The 23,095-nt window shown below is 38.3% G+C and overlaps 1 protein-coding gene across 1 annotated transcript; it reads left to right on the forward strand.

Moving 5' to 3' along the window:
- On the forward strand, positions 1-6,092 carry LOC307161802 (sorting nexin-16; the record flags this gene model as incomplete). Its single annotated transcript, XM_079876746.1, has 8 exons — positions 1-71; positions 238-324; positions 443-588; positions 4,053-4,122; positions 4,254-4,390; positions 5,328-5,429; positions 5,588-5,656; positions 6,047-6,092. The coding sequence occupies exons 1-8, from the start codon at positions 66-68 to the stop codon at positions 6,090-6,092; spliced, it is 663 nt and encodes a 220-aa protein (XP_079732872.1). The 5' UTR covers positions 1-65.
- Between the last annotated feature and the right edge of the window lie 17,003 nt (positions 6,093-23,095).

A 23,095-nucleotide genomic window follows, 5' to 3' on the forward strand; every position in this document is an offset into this window, starting at 1 on the left:
GTTCAAAAAGTTCTTAAAAACATTGTAAACATAATCCATATGAATCGAGTCGTTGCTTGGCAAACATGAGGGTGAGTAAATGATGACAGAATTTTGGTTTTTGGGTGAAATATCCCTTCAATTAGAGACATTGAATCTTATATGGGAACAGAAGGAAAATTACACTGTATCTGTTATGAATCAAAGGGAGTTTTTGGTGATAAAGAGGACATGATGTTCTCTTTCTGCACATTTTAGGTCTACAAGATCTTAGTGAGGCGAGCGCCCGACGAGAGCTGGCACATTTTTAGACGGTACACAGACTTCTCTCGACTACATGACAAGGTCAGGCACAGGTGACTCATGTCAGCTGACCAGGCAATGTTGGAGATTTGCTCACTTTTTCCTCAGTATTTCCTTCTTTTAGATATGAATGACTTTATGTCTTTATGTGTATCTTCAGCTGAAGGAGATTTTCCCTGCGTTTAACTTTGTCCTACCACCCAAGCGTTGGTTCAATAACTTCGATGCTGAATTTCTAGAAGAGAGACAACTGGGCCTACAAGACTTTCTACAGCACCTGGTTGCTCAAAAATACCTGAGAAATAGGTACTTATGACATTATGCTTTGTTTAGAAACAGCCTTCGAAACAGTTGTCATCATTTACTCGGCCTCATGTCCTTCCAAACCTGTCTGCAGAACAGAATATAGCCTATTTAGAAAAAATTTTTTAGTCCCTATTATGAACGTGAAAGTCAGAGGGGTCCATTGTTGTTTTGGAGCCTATAGGCCAGGGTTTCTCAAACTCGGTCCTGGAGGGCCACTGTCCTGCACAGTTTAGCTCCAACCCTGATCAAACACACCTGAGCAAGCTAATCAATGTCTTCAGGATCAGAAACTCACAGCTAGGTGTGTTTGATCAGGATTGGAGCTAAACTGTGCAGGACAGTGACCCTCCAGGACCGAGTTTGAGAAACCCTGCTATAGGCTTTCATTGTATGGACAAAAACGTGAAACATTATTCAAAATATCTTATTTTCTGTTCCACAAGAAGAAATAAAATCATACAGGTTTGGAATAAAGTTCCACATTATGTGTACTTATTTTTGCATTCTCTCATTCACAACTTTTGCATTCCCTCAAGAAATGTTGCGTTTGCACTCAAACCTTTTGTGATTTGAGGTGGGAGGAAAAGCTGAAGATTCAGTGCTTTTGTAAGCGAATGCAAAGTTTCTCGGGGGAACAATAATTTTGCGAGAGAACGCAAATGTTTAATGAGCAGAGAGAAAAATATATTTATAATCAATCACTTATATTTGTTAACAACCAAACCAATCCCAGACTATATATATCCCTATACTATTTATATTTTTCATAATATGAATACAACTTGAATAGTTGATTCCATGCTGACTAATTAAATCATGTTTCACCTCAAATTCGCATTTAAAATTGCCTCTGTAACTCTGAAAAGACAAACATGGATTTGGATTCCTTCAACCGCTTTTGCACTCTCTAACCTTCCTTTCTTTGTTAAATCTTAGAATGAGTTGTGGCTTCACAATTACATAATCACCTCACTGTTAACAATGTCTTTGAGCCCCTTCAATCTGGTTTTTGTGAACACCACAGCACTGAAACAGTTTTAGTTGAGGTCAATAATGACTGATTCTGTTCTTTTTCCATCCTAATTCTTCTTGATGTTAGTGTCGCTTTTGACTCACCCATCTCTTTTACTCACCCATCTTTAAAATGTATTTAGAGTCAGATTGTATCTCTCTGATTGTGTGTCTCTCGGTGGATATAGGTCAGAGTTGGGTTCAGTTCATTTTGGTGTCCCTCAGGGTTAAATTTTAGGCCCCTTACTTTTTAGTATGTATGTTTTTTCTTGTGGTCAGCTTAATTAGTATTTTTATGCAGATGACACTCAGATTTATGGTGACATTGAGGTATAGTTACTTTTCTTTCACATGTGTTTCTGAGATGAAACCTTGGATTACATTTTCTGTGTCTGAACAGTAACAATACTGAAGTAATGCTCATTTGCAGAACTCCTACGTAAAGTTGGATCTTTAACCTTAACTGTGGATGATTCAGCTTTGGAGTTTCAAACAAAATAAACAATATATATTTTTTTAAATCTCAGAAACATTGCAGGGCTGTGCCCTTTGTTATCTTTCTTCTATGTGACTGAAAAGCTGATCAATACTATTGTGTTTTCTTATATACAGTAGATGCTTGCAATGCACTACTTGGTGGAGTATGCAAGTCTACGCTTATAAATTACAATATGTGCACAACTCAGATGCTAGAGTCCTGAGTAGGGCCAGGACAACGATCACATAACTCCAGAGTCCTTGCACTGGCTCCCTGTCAGATTTTAAGATTCTCTTGCTTACATACATGGTTTGACTCCTCAGAGTTTTTAACTTATTATACCCCAATATTGTGATCTCCGCTCCTCAAATACTGTTATTTTAACAGTCCCTCAATCTTGTGTTTGTACCAGGCGTGATAGAGCATCTACTCTTTACGCTCCTAAACTGTGGAACTCACTTCCCCTCGCTATTAGAGAAGCATAGTCTTAGTTCATAACTAGTTCACCCAAAAATGAAAATGATCCCATCAAGCCATATAAGACTTTCTTCTTTTAGCCGAACACAATTGGCGTTATATCAAATAATATCCATGACAGAGGATTTCGATATAAGAGAAGAGGAGCTACATCCTACGAATGCGAACGCATGCACGGCTGTTGCCATAAGCCAGTGATTATAGTTTATAAAGTTTTAAATATGGATATTTTTCTTACAAAAACCCATCACCCTGCTTCAGAAGGCTCATTAACCCACTGGAGTCGAATGGATTACTTTTATGATGGATGGATGAACTTTTTAGAGCTTCAAAAACTCGCTATTCAATGCCATTACAAAGCTGGTAAGAGCCAGGATATTATTTAATATAAATCTGATTGTTTTCGGCTGAAAGAAGAAAATCATATTCACCTAAGATGGCTGGAGGTGAGTAAATTATGGGATAATTTTAATTTTTTGGTGAACTATTCCTTTAAGCACTTTTACATCACACCTTGAAACATATTTCTTTAGGATGGCTTTTTTTTATGATGATTAATACATTTGTATATTGTTTTCATGTGATTCAACTTTTATGTAAAGCACCTTGACATGTCTTTTTAAAGGGATAGTTCACCCAAAAAAGAAAATTAGCCTATTATGTATTAGTGATTATGTAACGAATACAATTGGAATTTTATTTAAAAAAATGTCCTGGCTCTTCCAAACCTTATAATGGGAATAAATGGGTATATGATTTTGGAAGTCCATCAGAGCCTATCCATCCGTGATAAAAGTGCTCAAAACGGCTCCGGGGGGTTAATAAAGGCCTTCTGAAGTGAAGCGATGCTTTCGTGTAAAAAAAAAAAAAAATCTTCATATTTAAAACTTTATTGACTAAAATAACTAGTTTCCAGCAGACCGCCGTACGCAAGTCGACTTACGCCAAAATAGTAACACTTGACGATGTATGACGTAGGAGTAGCGTAAGCTTTGACGCCTCTCGCGGTTCAAACAAACAGGGCTGGGCAACCGCGTTCGTCATTACGTTGTGTGTCAAGTTCAAGGATTACTCTTTTTACTCCAGAACTGTTTCGAACACTTTTATCACAGATGGATTGGCTGATGGACTTCCAAAATCATATACCCATTCACTCCCATTATAAGGTTTGGAAGAGCCAGGACATTTTTTATATAACTCCGATTGTATTCGTCTGAAAGAAGTATGTCATTTTTTTTACATACACATATTCGCTTATTGCTCCATAATCTGTATTTAGAAAAATGGCCCTGAATTTAAAATCTGCATATGGGTACAAAAGTAAAATACATTTTGAAATAAAAATAAACAAATAAGATAAAAATACAAAAATCTTGATAAATACAGTCAACACTACAATAAAACTGTTATTGAGAATTGTGTGAAGATGAGTTGGTGTAACAATGAAACAATGAAAATCATGTGATAACAGAGTAACATTGCTTTCTCTCTCCTGAAGTGAAGCTGTCAGAGAATTCTTATGTCTGGATGACCCACCTACTGCTTTTGGCGATATTAGAGAGAGATGGGTAAGCTCGCTCAGTTACTGTACTGTAATACTTTTCCATTCAGCCAAATGTGATGCATCCAGACACCAGTTAGCTCGACACATCCCTGAGCACAATGAACTTATCCATTTATCCCTCTGTTCCGACTGAAGGCCTTCTGTGAGACGCTGGAAGGGACCAACTGTTGCCTTCAGAGAGATTTAATGGACGACGGGAGAGAGACTGAGTCCCTGAGAAATGTTCTGCTGCACAAAGAGCTCCAAATTAGCCAGCCTGAAAGAGCAAAAAAGTAATGTAGCAACATGATCTATTTGTGGGTTGCTTAGGAAACAGGGACAGAGAGGTGGATTTCGTCTTCTGGCTGAAACGAAATGACTCCAAAATGATTATTCTGTTCAAGGAAATTAAATCTAATTGGATTAAGTGCTACATTAACGCTCTGAGCTCACAGCCTGTCAACAACGCTAATTGCTTTTAGCAGTGCAGAAGTGTCATGCACGTGATTTCACCAAGTATAACATGTTCTTGGATCAACATCAACATCAACAAAGGGATAGGTTTAGGGGTAGGAATAGGGTTAGGTCTACATTTTCAGACAGAAATGTTGTTTCAGGCTCAAAAAAATATCTCAATCCAGGAAGGTTTTACTTGGCAAAATCACGGTGACTAGAAGTGTCATGATTATTACATTTTTAAATGCATTTTTTTAATTTGCGTAAAATTTTTAATGCCTCGTTCAGAATTGTATCTTTTTACCCTGTAAAGCCTGACATATGAAATAATAGTCAAATTAAGTTGAGTTAAGTATGAATTAAGTTGCATGATTATTGTATGTTTTTTTTTTAGTGCTGGGCAACGATTAATCGCAATTAATCGCATCCAAAATAAAAGTTTGTTAACATAATATATGTGTGAGAACTATGTGTAATTATTTTGTATAAATACACACATATGCATGTATATATGTAGGAATATTTGCATGTATATACTGTATATTATATATAATTTATATTATATATAAATATCAATATTATATAAATAAATAAAAAATATTTCTTAAATATATATGTGTATTTATATATACAAAATAATTATACACGGCACACACACATATATTATGTAAACACTAACTTTTATTTTGGATGCGATTAATCACGATTAATCGTTGCCCAGCACAAGTTTTTATTTATTTATTTTTTTACTTTTTCCTGTTTAACCCCATACAGTGGCATGTATAGAATCCAAGAGGAGTTGAACAAAGAGACGGGAGACTTTTTAACAGAGCAGGGATATAAAGAAGTGGAGAGAGACAAACTCGGGAAACTAAGGTATATAATTGATGTATTTTCCACTTACTCCCTTTGGAATGAATCCTAGTTGAGCATTATTATTTATATAAACATTCCATAGTCTTACTGAGGAAAAATAAACTTGGGACAATGGGGAGACCATTTTGTCTTATTAAACTGCTTGTATCTTGCTACAGTTCTGAATCGCGGTTCATGAGGAGTCATGGAGCGTGCTGGTGTGGATCAGCAACTGACAGTCCCGAAAAGTACAGTTCTGGAGGACCATTCCAAGAACTCCATTAAATAAATTAAAATAAAGGAAAACAACATCACATACAAAGCACTTTCTTCAAAGCGTCTATTTGTTCTTAGTCCATTATGCGAACAGAATACCTGAATTTTGGATGAATCAAAACCGCTTGGATTGTGGCGTAAATTGATACACCCAGATCCTTCTGATTCATCCAAGAGACATGATCACAGATCAAGCCATAAACTCAAAAACTTCTTGGAAATAGAAAAGGGGGGAAATAATACTTCCACGTAAGAATTATCTGGATGTTTTATTCACATGTATCGTTTGTGGTAGAGATTTCTTTCTTTAACACATATTTAATAATTGAATCATCTGTTCTAGTATATCTGGTTCCTCACAGCTCTTACCAGCTGGCCTCTGTTACACAACATGAAATGGCGGGTTGACCAGTATGATCTTTAGCTGGTTTAGCTATAGTTAAGAACCCTTTTTGAACACCATGCAGCATCCAAAACTCAACATGAAATGATCACCATTAAACAGAGACAAAATATATTTGATTTACTGTGAGTTTGTGAAAAATAAAATTCACAAAAAATCGTAAACTTATTTTCTCAGCCTGATTTGGGTTTAAAAAGTTGAATGTGTTCACCACATTTACATGTTTTCTGTTTATAAGATGCATTGCCTGCATTATAATTGTGTATAAACATAATAAAGACAATAAATGCAATGTGCTTTCACTTCAAAAAGTGTCTGCAGAGGAAATAGGTACATGTGCTAAACCCAAGCACTGGGCATTTCAATTGGAGACAGATTTAGGGAGTTACACATTTGTGTTGCTTTGTTGTAGACACTTTAATACTCTGTTCTCTTGGGATTTTGCAATCATGTCCTTCACACAGTTGACAGCAGCTAGCATTTCATCTACTGTCTGGGTGTAACAGTTTTCCTGTTGATGTCGCAGTAGCCGCCTCAGTGCAGTCATTATTCACCTGGGCATTAGAGGGTGCTCTGTCTGAGAAATGCATGAATTCACCAATTTAAGGGAGTAGAGAAGGAGTAACAGACAGTAGGAAGTTAATTCTTTACCCTCATGGAGAGGCTTTCCTCATTAGCTGCATCCTTCGAAGGCCGCATTTGAAGTCTGATTGTGTCAATACGGTGCAACGAAGGCTGTCCCAATTCGAAGGATCCTTCAAATGCGTCCTTCTGTTCCCGTGCAATGAAGGATACAACAGATGAATCGTTCACGGCCTTGCCTAGCCCAGAATTTATTGTGCGCCAGTTACGACAGGATTTTTGGAGAGACATCGCCGAATTACACTTTTAAACTTAAGTATTGGGTTTCAACTTACTGAAATATCGAATGATTCAAATGTAAAAAAACAAACTGTAAAGCAGTTCAAATATTGACTTATATATCTTGCTTATATGTGATTATATAGTTTATACTTTTTTATATACAGAAATGGACCATGGTGATAATTTTTAGACAGTTTGTGAACCCTGTTTTTTATTTTATTTTATATTTTATATGCCACATGCTGGTGACCCCTGCTGGTCAAAACAGTGTAAATGCAACAAAAAAAAAACTCAGGCCAAACATGCATAAAAAACCCTTTTACAAACCCATTGCAAATGTTGTATTGAAAGTAAAATCTTGCAAATGCAATTAGCAAACCATCTAATAAGATTAAGATTAAGATATCAAGTGTCTATAATATGTGTTCTTTTATCAATTTTCAGGGATTGTTTTGTTTGTTCCATGGCTAGCCAATAAGAGACTATCAAATAAATCACACAATAGCTCTTTCCTATTCTAGATGTGTTTTGGGGGGAGTTTTAGCATTCAAGCTGAATATTAATGATGGCATTCAAGTCTTTTTGCAGCTCCGTTGATGTAACTGACACAGCAGTTTCGGATACAGCAACTGTTTTTCAAACGGGTGTGCCAAACACCTGTCTGCTATTGGTCCAACAAATATGTATTTCTGGCCAAAACCCAATACAATGGCCCTGTGCAAGTTTCCAGATTGCCACAGAGGTTAGTGTGATTTTTCAAGACTGCCATAAGTGATTTTTCAAGATTTTTCAAGACTGTGAGTATAATACCATGAGCGTTAGCCTACTGATCCTACGGTGCTTTACTACCTGCCTCATTTAGTTCGGTTGAACCGCACTAGAGTTGGTTTTCCCAATTGGTGCGGTTCGTTTGGGCAGGTGTGAATGCGGCAATCGCACTCGGGTGTGCACCAAAAGCGGACCAAACAAGCGTACCGAGACCTCCTCGAAGAGGTGGTCTTGGTACGCTTTCAAACGAAATCTGGAGCGGTTCGTTTGAGGTGAGAACGTGATCCGACCTCGAACAGAACCAACTGCCAAAGAACTGCGCATTTTTGGACTAGTTGCCGTAGTCTGCTGAGTTGTGATTATGGGATGGGGAGAAATTTGTTGACAGTTTGCACTTTAAGCATGGCAGCTCGTGGACAAACTTGGAGTTGTGAGGTGCGGAGCCTGACAGAAATTTGATCTGATGAATTTTTTTTGGATGATGAGCATGTCACTGTTTAGCAACATTAATGCACGCCTCCTCCTGAATGACTTGCCTTCGGCGTGTGCAGTGCACACATTATTTTCGAGCCGCATATCCTGGCTTCATTCTCAAATAGGCTTATTGTTTGTCTAAAGTGGTGTAGACAAACTATATAATAAAATATGACCAGGGATACAATCAGCCCACGCAGTCGTCTCTCCGTAGTAAACAGCGGCGTGTTGTCTGCCGGATTTTCCACCTCTTTGTTTACTTCTGGGAGTTCTGTTGGAATTTTCCCGCACGTTAATTCTGACCAATCGAAGAGCAGTTATGGGAATGCGTTCAAGACACGTCTGGCCAACGAGTGATGTGGATGCTGTCACGTGACTGCATTTTGGTTCGTTTTTTTCAACCCATAAGCTGATTCGGACAGGAGCGATCAGTGTGGTGTGAAAAGGAACCAAAACGCCTGAAAAATGCTACAATGTATCATTTTTCGCCCTTAATTGGTCCGGACCAAATGAACCGAACTACAGATGTGAAAGCACTCTAAGATACATTCTTCCAGCGAATATTGCAGCTATTAATATTTGTGTCCCTTATTTCTGTTGACTAAACCAGTCCTACCAATCATTTGTAAATGAATAGTTATTTTCAAAATAAAAATGGATTTACAAAACGAGTCGATTCACATTTGTTCAGAATGCTCTCTCACAGAATCATCTGAAGCCATTTCAGTCTGAGAATAAACTGTGCTGGATGAAGTGGATATTTACCTACAAACAATTGAAACTAAAGACTTTAAGAGTTAACCTTGAGAAAATTCAGCTATTGCTGTGTCATGAAAGAGTTTTTGTGTCCACTCGCACTGTTTTTCAGTTGCTTTTCTATGCGAGTATGTGCTAGACAGTTGTCTTTGACCACTTAGCTGCTTTTTGCCAGTTTCATATTTTAAGGAGGAACTATGCTTTTTTACTTTTTCAACTTTCTTTAGTGTAATGTTGCAGCTTGAGCATGAAAAAGGTCTGCAAAGTTACAAAGCACAAAGTCTACTCTAAGGGAGTTATTCTCTATAACAGTAAGCACTTTGAAACACCTTGATTGTTGTCTTGAGTTTTCTTCAGGAAAAGTACGTCTCAATATTCCTAATTTAAATAATTCCTGCTCAAGGCATACACAAAAAAATGGGGACAAGGCCTGATTGAGTTGGGTTAGTAGTGTGTTGTAACTCACGATTACAGTAAGGGCCGTGACATTTCTGAAACGCTTCACCAAAGAATGATTAAACTCACATCAGGAACCAGAGACAAACACCAGCATGAAACATTAACACAAGAAAATTAACAGAAGATAACTGAGGGTTTAAATACACTGGATGACAAGAGGCTAATGAGAGACAGATGAATGTGATTAATTGTCATGGTAATAAACAAGGGTAACTATGGAAACTAACAAGATGGCAACGGAAACGGGAACTAAAAACACAGGAACTGAACACAAGCACATAAAGACAAAAGAATATCAAAATAAGAGTCCATGAACAAAGTCACATGGTAAACGTGACAGAATGCTAGATCTTAAGACACGGTCTTAACATAATGGCTATGTTTATGCAACTGGGCCCAGGCTTGTGTGGCAGAAGTGGGCCTTTAGAGACCAAGGCGGAGCCGCCAGTTCCGAGAGCCAAGGAAAAGCTAGCAGTTCAGGGAGCAAGAGCAGAGTTAGCAGTGACCACGGTGGAGCTGATGGAGTAGGAGAGGGTTAGGTAGAGTGGAAGACCCCAAAGGCAGAGCAGGAGACCACCATGGTGAATCAGAATACCACCATAGCAGAGCAGACGGGTTTGGAGACCCCCACGACAGAGCAGAAGACCCCTATGGTGGAGCAGAAGACCACCATGGGGCCAGTGGTTCTGAAGACCATGTGGAGCCGGCTGTGCTGAAGACCACAGTAAAACTGAAACAGAGCACAAAGAAATTATTGACGGCCACAATGGCCGTAACAGGAAGGTCAGAGACTTAAAAATGGACCGTCGTGACAGAAAGCTCAGAATTGGCTTCCGTGGCTCTGTGAAAGGAAGGAGGAGTTCATAATCAGTGTCCATGGTCGTGACAGGGCAGACAAAGGCTTCAAGAATGGCCTCCTTGGCCGATACTGGACAGGCAGAGACATCATATATGGCCTCCATGGCCTTGACAGGGCAGGCAGAGAGTTCATAGATGGCCTCCGTGGCCTTGACAGGGCAGGCAGAGAGTTCAGATTCAGCCTCCTTGGCCAGGACAGGGCAGACAGAGAGTTCGGGAACAGCCTCGTGACAGAGACAACAGGGAGCACAGGTAAAAAACAGAGAATTCACAAGCGGACAGAGAAGAGTTGAAGCCAGCGGCGGTTTCTTCATTAGGGCGATCGGGCGACGCACCACCAAAGTGTGAAAGGGACTTTCAATCACTATCTCATTCAACCACAGAGTTACGCTAGCAGTCACTCACTGTTGTTCTGCCTCTGGATATAGTCCAATCAGCGCCGAGTCACGTTCTGTGGAGTACCGCCTCTTTTTGGGCGATTTCACTCTGGCTGAGAATCGCCCAGAGTCTTCCCATGGACTTACATTCAAAGATTTTTTTTTTCGAACTGCAGGCACTGCAATGCATTCTCTATGGGTTCCAGGAGGGCTCGCACTAACATGCTTTCGTCATCATACGTAACCTTAACTTGTGCAGCGATTGGTGGAAACAAATGTACCTCTATTAGTATTTAGCCATAAGCTGAAGTGACATCCAATAATTTCCTCAGTGCATAACTTACATTTCACGGACATATTCTCCATCTGTAAATGTTAGAAAGTCCAGTTTGCTGTCATGAGTGGGCGAGCTTTCTGCAAGCTATACTTCCGTGAACGAGCGCCCCCGCGTGCATGTGCGCCGAACAGACGGAGCGCAATAGAATAGGAGCGCAATTATTCTGACTAAAATATACATTAGCACTAAATTATAAATATATTTAGCTAAAACATTTGTTGTTGAATATTTGTTGTTGTTGGTGAACATAAATGTGCTAGAGAATTTCAAACCTACATGTGTATTTTTATGATATTAGCTTTTTTTTTTTTTTTTGGTTTAGTAAATTTAACTACTTCTTTAAAAAACATTATTTTGTTTTTAGATTGTAATGTTGCAATGTTAGAATGTAATGTGATTTGACCCCTTTTTTGGATAGACTGCAGATAGACAGCAAGGTTACACTATGTTTGTTTTTTTAACCTTCAATATAAACATTGTTTGTAGGACAATATCGATCAGGATATTAAATATTTTTTTTAAAAATTAAATACAGGTTTTTTTTTTATTCAAATAGAAAAATAATAATTAAATACTCAGATTATACCATACATCGCCATTTAGCCCAAAAATTCAGATTTATTTGGCAATTGGCTATTTCCCAACCCTACCGGCTGAAGTTTTAGCTAAACTTTAGGCTAATGCATAGCTACATTATTATCACTGTTAAATTGTTATTTAACAATAAGCCTACATTCAGTCCTGAATTAAAAATTCAGTTTGTTGTGCCCCCCCAAAATTTTTTAGCACCAGCCGCCACTGGTTGAAGCGGTTGACACCGCCTAAGGAGGATCAGTAACGGCCGCCGCCTCCTCGGGAGGAGCTGTAGCAGTGTGTGTGGCCCAAACACACAAGATGGCGGTAGCCATCACAGACGATAGTGGCAGTAACTCTGGAAACACTGGACTAGGAAACTCTGAGACCACTGGACTTGATCTGCTCGCCTCTCGCACTGACCTCAGTTGTGGATTTATAACACCTGCTATCAGTCTTCTTCGTCCCAGAAATGATCCAGTGATCGAGGGGATTTGTGGCAAACCATGCTCCACGGCCAAAGCTCCAGGCATAATCGATGTATTGAGCAAGGGAGTAGTGAATTTTCTCCCCAGGCAACTTCGAGCAAGTGGGTTTGTTTTAACCCAAATGAAAAATGTTTTTAAGGGCAACATCATTAAAATCCACTTGATATGCTAATCCAATTAAATTTCTTAACGTAGTCCTCAATAGTTCACTCACCTTGACGGTTCCTAATGAGACAAACTGCTGGTTCATGATTAATGGTCTTGTGTTCTCTCACGTGCTGGCTTGACACTAGTAATGTTACAATGAACTCACATTTAATAAACATCAGAGACAAACACCGGCATGAAACATTAACACAAGACAATGAACAGAAGATAACTGAGGGTTTAAATACAATGACAAGAGGCTAATGAGAGACAGGTGAATGTGATTAATTGTCATGATAACAAACAAGGGTAACTACGGAAACTAACAAGATGGCAATGGAAACAAGGAAACAGGAACTAAAAACACAGGAACTGAACAAGGCCATCAAGACAAAAGAATATCAAAATAAGAGCCCATGAACAAAGACAAAGGATAAATTTGTCAAGAGTGTAACAGACAGACTGTAAAGAGAGCTGCAATAATGTAAAATATGTGGGGAAAAAACAATGTGTTTTTGGAACATTCAAACATGAAAACCTATTCTAGTAGACCCCATTAGCAAAATCAAGACTTTGTAAAAGGGCATAATATGGCCCTTTGCTCTCACTGATTCTTTGGTCTGAAGAATCTCAAGAAATGTGTAGGTACATGAATGCTAGACATAAATCTTCTCTCAGAGTTAAATTTACATACATTGAGCATACATTTAGAATTTTTTAACTATAATTTTGCAAAAATAAATCTTCTGTATCTACCACGGATGAAATCCGGCATGTGCCCCTAGCTGTTTCAGTTATATTTATCAGGTAAAAAAGACATTTAATGCAAGTTATTCAAAGAGACTGCTTTCAATTATTTTGTAACCACACCACAAAGATTCTTTGAGCTTATAGATGCTATAGGGGCTGCACAGTGGGTAACACTGTGCCCTGACAGCAAGGATGAGATGGTCCAAAATTAAAAAAAAAAAATTTTTTTTAGTTCAGACATTTAATGTTAACATGCCTTGAAGGGCTTAGTGATTTCTGGCCACTGTAACTGCGGTGGAAAGCAAACACACTGTCATCTGCAATCAGTGGACGACAAATAACTCACATAAGTGAATATGGCCCAGTCAGCAATTCATCTTATCCCTGAGGAGAAAGCTATCAGATTGTATTTCCCGGGCACTATTTCACTCAGTCACTCCCTTGCTTTACACTCTTTGTGCGCTCCATAGATCAACAGAATATCTTGAGACATTTAGCAATAGTGAAATACAACACAATGGCTACATGATGTTTACTTTGCGATGTTTTCACAGAAAGTTGGGGGCCTGATAAACATCACCAAATAAGTACTATCACAAGGTCAAGTTTTGGTTTTGTGAAATGAGAAATGACCTGTGAGCTGAAGGGATCATGCTGTGTGTCTCAAAAATTAGCAACAGCCAAAACCTGGTCTTGTTTAAGTTTTGCCATCAGTGTTGCTTTAAAATTAAGCAGGCATTCTTCAAAAGTAATTCACTTACACAATCAATCTTGGTTAATCATGGGAAGAATAAAGGCAAGTGAATCCATATTAGACCGTATTAGATTGTACCCGGATTTCCATTTGGCACAAACATCAAAGAGGTCTCTCTTTCTAGTTTATCCACAGATCATCTCAATACAGTAAAAGTCCATATCCGCTCACATGAATGGTGCATGTGTTTAAGACACTGTGATCTATTACACCACCAATATTTTATTTATAAGCTTGCTTTAGATCAGTTTAGATCAGTGAACTTGGGCATATTTACAAGAAATCCTGGCGTCACAGCAAATCCCATAGTTCTTATCTCTTTGCTTCGTGTTAAACCACAAATGGTCTCAAAACATTAAATGGAGAGAAATGGCACAAAACATGCCATTGATTAGCAGCAAGTAAATGTGGTAATAGATCGCATATGTGCAGGACTCAAAGCTGCGAGAGTAATTTTTGCTTCAAGTCATTTTCGTTGGGCACAGAGCTGTCCTATTATGGCAAGCCGTTATAACATTTAATCCTTAAAACCTACTAGTATCTATTTGAATGCTTACTTATTGTTTAGATTCTAGTATCTATTTCACTAAGTACTAGTGCTTATTCTTTAGCTCATATTCTTTAGATACTAGTATCTTTTTAAAATTCATTAGTTCTTATTTTTTTAGAGACTGGTACTCATTCATTAGATACATTCATTAGATAGATTCTAGTGCCTATTAAATTGGTACTACTTATTAGATACTAGTACTTATTCATACTAGTCCTTATTATTAGATATTAGTACTTATTCTTTAGATACTAGTATTTATTAAATATAGTTCTTATTCATTAGGTACTACTTATTTCGATAGTGACTAGTAATTATTCTTGCACATTTAAATTTTTTGCCATTGACTTCTATGGGGATTTGTCATTCAGATATCAACTATTCAGTTCTGACTATGTATTCCAATTGTGACTTGTATGTATTTATTAGATAGCATACTAGTAGTTATTCATTAGGTACTAGTACTTATTTTTTATATACTAGTACCTATTACTAGATACTAGTACTTGTTCAATAGTATTTCTTCATTAGCTACTATTACTTATTCAATAGCTATTACTTATTCAATAGATACTAGTTCCTATGCTACTATTACTTATTCAATAGATACTAGTTCCTATGCTACTATTACTTATTCAATAGATACTAGTTCCTAGTACTTATTATTAGCTACTAGTACTTATCCCAATAGATACTAGTTTTATTAATAGATACCTATTTATTAGATACTAGTATTTATTCCAAATGTTACTAGTAAGATTTTTTATTTTACTAGTAATATTTTTAATTGAACTCTACAGAGGCCGTTCTGACTAGTCATAACATAAGACGAGTAAAAAACAGTTGTGACTAGTAAGATAAGAAATGTTACTAGTTACAATTAAAAAAGATAGGCCTACTAGTGTCTAATAAATAAATACTAGTACTTAAATAACTACTAGTAGCCTATATATTAAATAGGTACTAGTATCGAATGAAAAGTAATTGTATACAATAAATAACTAGCATTTAATGAATACTTACTAGTAATATTTAAAAAGATACTAGTCAATAATTGGAATAATTACTAGTCATAAATTAATAGATGATATCAAAACATAATAGCTACTAGTATCTATTAATTTGCAGATATCTTCAACCTCATGAGGAACTAGAAAGAAAATATTAAGAGATATCTTCTTTTAACAGATCATTACATAAACACTGTAAAAAGTGAATAGTTGGATCAACTTAAAAAATTACTTCAATTGGTAACACCTAAAGAAATGAAGTTTTCTCAACTTAAATTATCACGTTTTATCGTGAAAAATCTGATAATTTAAGTTGAGAAAACTTAATTTCTTTAGGTGTTACCAATTGAAGTAATTGTTTTAAGTTGATCCAACTGTTCACTTTTTACAGTGAACATGACCAACCAATTAGAGTTTATATGGTAATGCAGGTTAAACTAAGGCTATAGATGTAACGTCAGCGGGATGAAGAAGACGAAGGTCAAGCGAAGATACAAAATACTCAATATTTATTTCCATGGGCAAAATCCAAACAAACTCGAAACCGTGTGCTAGTGCACAAACACAAACACAAACAATAACCGGCCGTGAACAGAGAAACAAGGGGAGCTTAAATACACAGAGATAATGACAAGACAACAGGTGAAGGAGATGATGATGAGTGAACAGGTGCTGAGGATGATGATGACAATGTGCAGGTGAAGATGATGATGACTGAGGATTCTGGGAAGTGTAGTGCAGACACAGACGAAGACAGATGGTGAATGTGACAATAGAAGATCGATTTGTTATAAGTAAATGGCTTTGTTGGTTTATCTAGCTAATTGGTTAGCATAAACACAAGGAAAGATATATGTTTAATATGACATTTATTGTTTTGAATGTACAGTAGGCTATAATAAAGACTTAACTGCCAATTCAAACAACAGTTAAGTAGATCCAAAAACCGGTTCATGCCCACCAGCCAAACAACCACAATACCCAGAGATTGGGATATTTGAAGAGCATTCATAATTCCTTACAATCAAACACTCAGAATATTAATCTGCGTCTGAGAATGAGAGCCATGTCAAAATAAGAGTATATATGCACTATATTACATATGCCTATTCATTATTTTATTATTTTACTCTAATACCTTTAAAAATGTAGGTTATTATTATATTGTTATTATAAAAACGGCCTTGTGCAATCCAGTCCATTTTCTGTGTCATCTCTCTTTGATATGTTGTTGGTTCATTATATTCAACATATTATTTGCATACTGATTATTTAAATAGTACTAATATCTATTACGGTAAGGATATCTTTGATCTAAAATGTTACTAAAAAATAAGCAATAGTTCTATTTTTTCTTAACAAGTTTGGTATAATTAAATACTAGACACTATTGGAATAAGTATCTAATAAATAAGAACTAGTATCTAATGAATAAGTACTAGTATCTTTAAAAAGGTACTATATCTAAAGAATAAGCACTAGTATCTAACGAATAGGCACTAGTACCTAAAAAATAAGCACTAGCTAATGAATAAGTACTAGTACTTAATGGAATAGATAGGCTACTGGTATCTAAAAAATAAGTACTAGTTGCATGAAAATAGATACTAGTAGGTTTTAAGGATTAAATGTTAAAACGGTTTGCCATAGTCTTGTATTCCGGAAAGATCTTTCTTATGGCACATACACCACACTGTGATATTGTCGACATCTGTACATTAAACCATGTGCTGCACATTTAGCCCCAGCAGGAGGCAGGGATATGCCACCATGGGCTCACAAAGTAAATAAGAAGGAGATGTATTAATTTATTAGGAGGAACTTTTCTATCCATCAGTCTCTTCAGTGTTCATCTGCTGATTGGGAAACAAGATCACATCCTCGCGCAATGTAGAAGGAACACAATGTACTGGACATGCATCGCTCTCTCACGCTCGTAGTGGCTATGCTTGTAAGATAATGCACTGCACATTGCAGACTCCTGTAGTTTCATGCATCCTTTCACAAGAGTCTTGTGCATCTGGACAGATGTAGAGAGAATGTAAGGCGGGTGCCAGTAAGTCTGGGCTACCCCTCGAGAAAACAAAAGGCTCTCCTGAGAATTAACTTTTGAACTCCACAGAGTGCAGCTCACACCTCACTTTTACAGTCTCACCATCTCCCCCTGCTCCCCCCTACTCCTCCTCACCTAAAACTCACTGAAAACCTATGCAATGTTAAGTGTGTACAGAAAGTAACTCAATTGGGGACCAAAATCTAATGACAGACACCACCATTTGGTAAGCATATTGAATTATCTGGGTTTATAAGGAAAATTGGCAAAAGGTTCGAGGAGTCTGTATACTTCCCACACGATCGATGTTTGTAGTTTTCGTTGCCATGGGTAAATATTTCTACAATTCCTTGTTTTCTGAATTGTTGTTATTCTATGAATTGGATTTTGAATTATTGTTCTATTACCTGGTCAATAAATTGTAAACATTTGCTTTCATTCTGACTGACTCTGAAATTGTTTTCCCAAGATTAAACGGATTCATATGTTACCGCAAGTTTTGCGTCAGATTAGTGACGACTAATAATTGCCAGTGATTCAAGTGTACTTGGTTTTAAAACCTTTAAAACCTTTTTTTCATTTATGGAGTCAGATGAAATAACGAGGTAATACATGTGAGAAAATGTATTTCATTCAATCTTGTTGTGTTGCGTAAAAGGAAAGACAGTAAACACACAGAGACTTTCACCCGTCTAAGCGGAAACCCCCATTTGAACCAATAAACAGGCTTTTTTTTCTTAACACCACCTCGTAAAATGTTTTCACATGGTACTTTAGAATGTTTGCAGACATGATATGTTGATCATATTGTTCTCATGAAAATTGTTTTCAAATTTTGATGGTCTGTCTTGTACACTGCAAAAAAAAAAAAAAAAAAAAAAAAAAAATAATATATATATATATATCTATTATTTTTTTTTTATTGCAGTCAACTAAACTTAATTTACTGTGTTTATACAATTGATTTGTCCAATGTATTTGATTTGTAAGTAAAACTAAAAAGCTCATGCAAAAACAGCAACAAAATATGTTATAGTGGAAGTTCTCCTGTTATATGTAATAACTGCATTATGAAATAGCACAAAATTCCATAAAAAAACTTTTAGTGGCTAGTCAGTGCAGCTGAATTCAGTCAGTATTTTATTGCTTAGTGATTGCTCTTTCATAGATTTAATGGAGTGATGAAACACGTTTTAGAGACAGTCTCGTAGGTTAACATTCCATAAGAGAAATAATGCTTACACTGTATTTTAAGGTGACGTATACATTGTACTTACTCAAAAAGTACTTAGAAATATTAATTGACTACATGTACTTACCATAGAGTCATGGTTAGGGTTAGGGTTTGGTTTAGGCTTAGTTACTACACGTAGTAACGTGTAACTATGTCACCTTAAAATAAAAGTGTTGCCAAAATAAGAATATTTTTTGACGTACATAAATGGCTGTGTACACGATGTAGGAGAATACGATTCAAATAGTCTTTAATCCAAGGGAAAACTCAGGAAAACAGATATTATTATACCATTCAACATTGATGGCACCGAACAATGAACAATGAACCCAGAGGAAACACAGGGATTAAAGAACGAGGAGAACTAATGAGATGATTAACTGAACAGATAAACAGAATCAGTAGCCGAGGGAACAAACTAGGAAACCAGATCAAAACATGACCTTGAGACAAAACACAGCTGAAACAGAACACACTGAACAAAACCATGAACCTGACAACTATAAACTCAAATTGTGTTCTTGGAAGAACTTGATAAGAGATTTGAGGTCTGATTGAAATCTCTGACTTTAGGCCAATCCTTCAGTGCTGTAGTTTGCCATCTTTTCTTTTCTTTTCTTTTCTTTTCTTTTCACATGTCAACTCAAAAGCCCTGGTGTATAATGAATTGCACTGTCATAACTGCAATTACCTCAGCACATTATCAATATCAATAGCCTCAGTGTACTGCCAGATTAACCAAGTCTTGACTCATTTAGGAAACCATTCAGGAATTTTTTTTAAAATCCTGGTAGATTAATATTTTATTTCTTCTTTACACAGAGCATGAAATAAATACACCCCAATGCACTTAAAAGCTGCACTCCCCTTTCCGAGGCTTACTTGAAAAGTTCTCCTCAAATTGGCAGATGTGTGTTGTGAGACTACCAGAAGCATATTCAAGGAAACATCTGCAGTAGTCTTCTTGTACTCTTTATGCTCTTTGTGAACACTGCACTCAGTATTGATCATGAATCATCTCATGAATCAATTCTATGTATCATGTTTATAATTAATTTCAGAGTTGATTAATGTCTATGTCCTGGATGTGTTGATCGGCCACGTGTCTAGCCTTACAATAGATGTCACATGCAATTTACAAATGCATGCATTGAATGTAATACATTGTCATAAAAAAATGTTTCCCACAACATGAAAAAAGAAAGAAACACACAAAAAAACTAAAATGTGAAAAGCTGCATTCGATTTCAGAATACTGAGTCTAATCATGAGATTGTGAAACACTAAGTTGGGCAAAACAAAAACGATGGCAACATGGTAAGCAAGGTGGGGCCGAGGGCCATGAGAACAGCGCGATTGATAATGAGCTACGGTGGAGCTCATGGTGGAGCTACGGAAGTTTAAAAGGAGGAGTGACGACAGTGAAGGATGAGAGAGGACCAGGCCTGGACTTTTATGTTATATTTTGTTTATGTGTGTGCGGCAGTTGTCTGTGAGGGGCTGCCGCTTTTACTTTCATTTTGTGCTTGTTTTATTATTAAAGTTTGTGAAACGTTCGCCAGTTCCCTCCTACTTCTTCCCTGAACTACATACCTTGCTACAGACTGGTATTTTACACGATGTACTAAAAACGGAAAGGGTTTCCCTTTGTGTTTTCATTAGCGTACAAAGACAACAACACTGTCAAAATGATCCCTGCTCACAATGATCTGCAAAAATGACTAAAAACACTGTATTCTGCTGCCTGGCCAGTAGTTGGCAATGTCACTTTGGAAAGAAACACTACGCGCCTATAGACTGAACACGTAATAAGCATACGCATGATGTCACCATTTTCACAAATTTGCATTTTTGTTGTTTACACGGAGACGATAACAGTATAGTTGTCAAAAACGTGCACTTTGAAATCCTTTGTCAAAAAGTTTGTGTTTTTAGGCCCCCAAAATGCTGCTATTGTGTAAATAAACTACCAAAACGCATGAAAAGTTTTCAGTTTTTAGTTGAAAATGGTGTCATGTAAACGCCCCGGTAGTTGCAAATTTACTTATATTTATTAGAGTGTCTAAAGCTAAATATAACGTACTCATCAACATATATTAGATATTGTCTAATATTGGCCATCACATTAATCTGACATGCAAGAGCTTTAGATACTGCTTTGGATGCGACTAGCTTAATGAACTCTGTACATTGTTCGGTTCCAGCTGTAGAGCCCGTGCAGCAGGGCAACTGGGTGACTGTGAGACGCTGTAGTGACGCTAAAAAGGAGGTCAGATAAATCCCATCACATTGTCACGATTCATGTCTGTGTTCCCCTGTCTCATCCTATGTTTAGCAGTTCCCTCTTATGTTGATTAGTCATCCCAAGTGTTTCTTATTTACCACGCCCCCTTGTTATCTTGTTTAGCTTGTCTGTCTGTGTATTTAAGCCCTGTGTCTTGTTTCAGTCTTTGTGAGTTCTTGACGTTGTATGTTGGCTGTTCCTGTTCCCGTTCCTGAGTCTCTGTCTGAGTTTGTAGTCTTTGTCTGAGTTTGTTACCGTTTGAGTTTCTTTAATAAATTCTGCTGCACTTGGATTCTGCTTGTGCATCTGCTTCTGCATCTGCTTCTGCATCTGCTTTAGCCGCCAGCATAACAGAAGAACTCACCACACCATGAATCCAGCAGCACGGATTATGTGTCTCCGACAAGGAGATTGACCCATCAAGGTTTATGCAGGAGAATTTATCGATCTGGCTCACTTGACCAGTATGGACAAATTATGTCTGATGATCTTTTTTCGGTCAGGACTATCTGAACCGCTTAGCTCTGTAATGCCATTGCATAACCCTAACGGGACTCTTGAACATTATATAGACTTAGCATTACAGCTGAGTGGTTCTGAATTCACGGTGGGAGTCGCAGAGGATGAATGTAACAGTCCTGCCGAGCCAGAGCTTCACGTCGTCACATCTGCCAAGCCAGAGCTTCACGTCAGTCCTGCCGAGCCAGAGCTTCACGTCGTCACTTCTGCCGATCCAGAGACTGTTCACATCACTTCTGCCGATCCAGAGACTGTTCACATCACTTCTGCCGATCCAGAGACTGTTCACATCACTTCTGCCGATCCAGAGACTGTTCACGTCACTTCTGCCGATCCAGAGACTGTTCACGTCACTTCTGCCGATCCAGAGACTGTTCACGTCACTTCTGCCGATCCAGAGACTGTTCACGTCACTTCTGCCGATCCAGAGACTGTTCACGTCTTTTCTGCCGATCCAGAGACTGTTCACGTCACGTCTGCCGATCCAGAGACTGTTCACGTCACTTCTGCCGATCCAGAGACTGTTCACGTCACTTCTGCCGATCCAGAGACTGTTCACGTCACGCCCGCCGAGCCAGTGTCTCAGGACAAGATGGCTGCCACGCCTGAACCTGAGCCCTCAGCAGAGATGGCCACCGCCACGCCTGTTCCTGAACCGGTGTCTGTTCCTGAACCAGTGTCTGTTCCGTCTGTTCCTGAGCCGGTGTCTGTTCCTGAGCCGGTGTCTGTTCCTGAACCAGTGTCTGTTCCGTCTGTTCCTGAGCCGGTGTCTGTTCCTGTTCCTGAGCCGGTGTCTGTTCCTGAGCCGGTGTCTGTTCCTGAACCAGTGTCTGTTCCGTCTGTTCCTGAGCCGGTGTCTGTTCCTGTTCCTGAGCCGGTGTCTGTTCCTGTGCCACGGTCGCCTGAAGGGTCGTCTCCACCCTGGCCGCCTGAAGGGTCGTCTCCTCCCTGGCCTCCTGAAGGGTTGTCTCCTCCCTGGCTTCCTGCACAGCCTGATCCGCCCTGGCCTCCCGTCTTGCCGCAGTCTCCAGGTCCTCTTCCACTTCCTGCCCCCGGGTCCTCCTCTGCTCCACCACCCTCCTGGACTTTTCCTGAGCATCTGGAATCCGCTCCTTAAAGGGGGGGCTATGTCACGATTCATGTCTGTGTTCCCCTGTCTCATCCTATGTTTAGCAGTTTCCTGTTATGTTGATTAGTCGTCCCAGGTGTTTCTTATTTACCACGCCCCCTTGTTATCTTGTTTAGCTTGTCTGTCTGTGTATTTAAGCCCTGTGTCTTGTTTCAGTCTTTGTGAGTTCTTGACGTTGTATGCTGGCTGTTCCTGTTCCCGTTCCTGAGTCTCTGTCTGAGTTTGTAGTCTTTGTCTGAGTTTGTTACCGTTTGAGTTTCTTTAATAAATTCTGCTGCACTTGGATTCTGCTTGTGCATCTGCTTCTGCATCTGCTTCTGCATCTGCTTTAGCCGCCAGCATAACACACATAGAGACACTTTCACCTAAGCCGCGTTTCCACCGCAGGAACTTTCCCCAGGAACTAGGAACTTTGGGCTGGTACTCGATGTGTTTACACCGCAGGAACCAGGGTCTAAATGAAGTTCCGGGTAAATATTTGCCCCTCCGATAGTCCCTGCTCACGAGGTAGTACTTTTTCAAAGTTCAGGAACTTTCAGGGGTGGGACTTGTGCGCTGCACAAGCTGATTGGTTGTGTTCACGCCGCATTTTGGTTGGATGACTCCACGCAGCATTTTCTTTAT

Source organism: Squalius cephalus (assembly GCF_949319135.1).
Source record: "Squalius cephalus genome assembly, chromosome: 7".
In the NCBI taxonomy this organism is placed as follows: Eukaryota; Metazoa; Chordata; class Actinopteri; order Cypriniformes; family Leuciscidae; genus Squalius; species Squalius cephalus.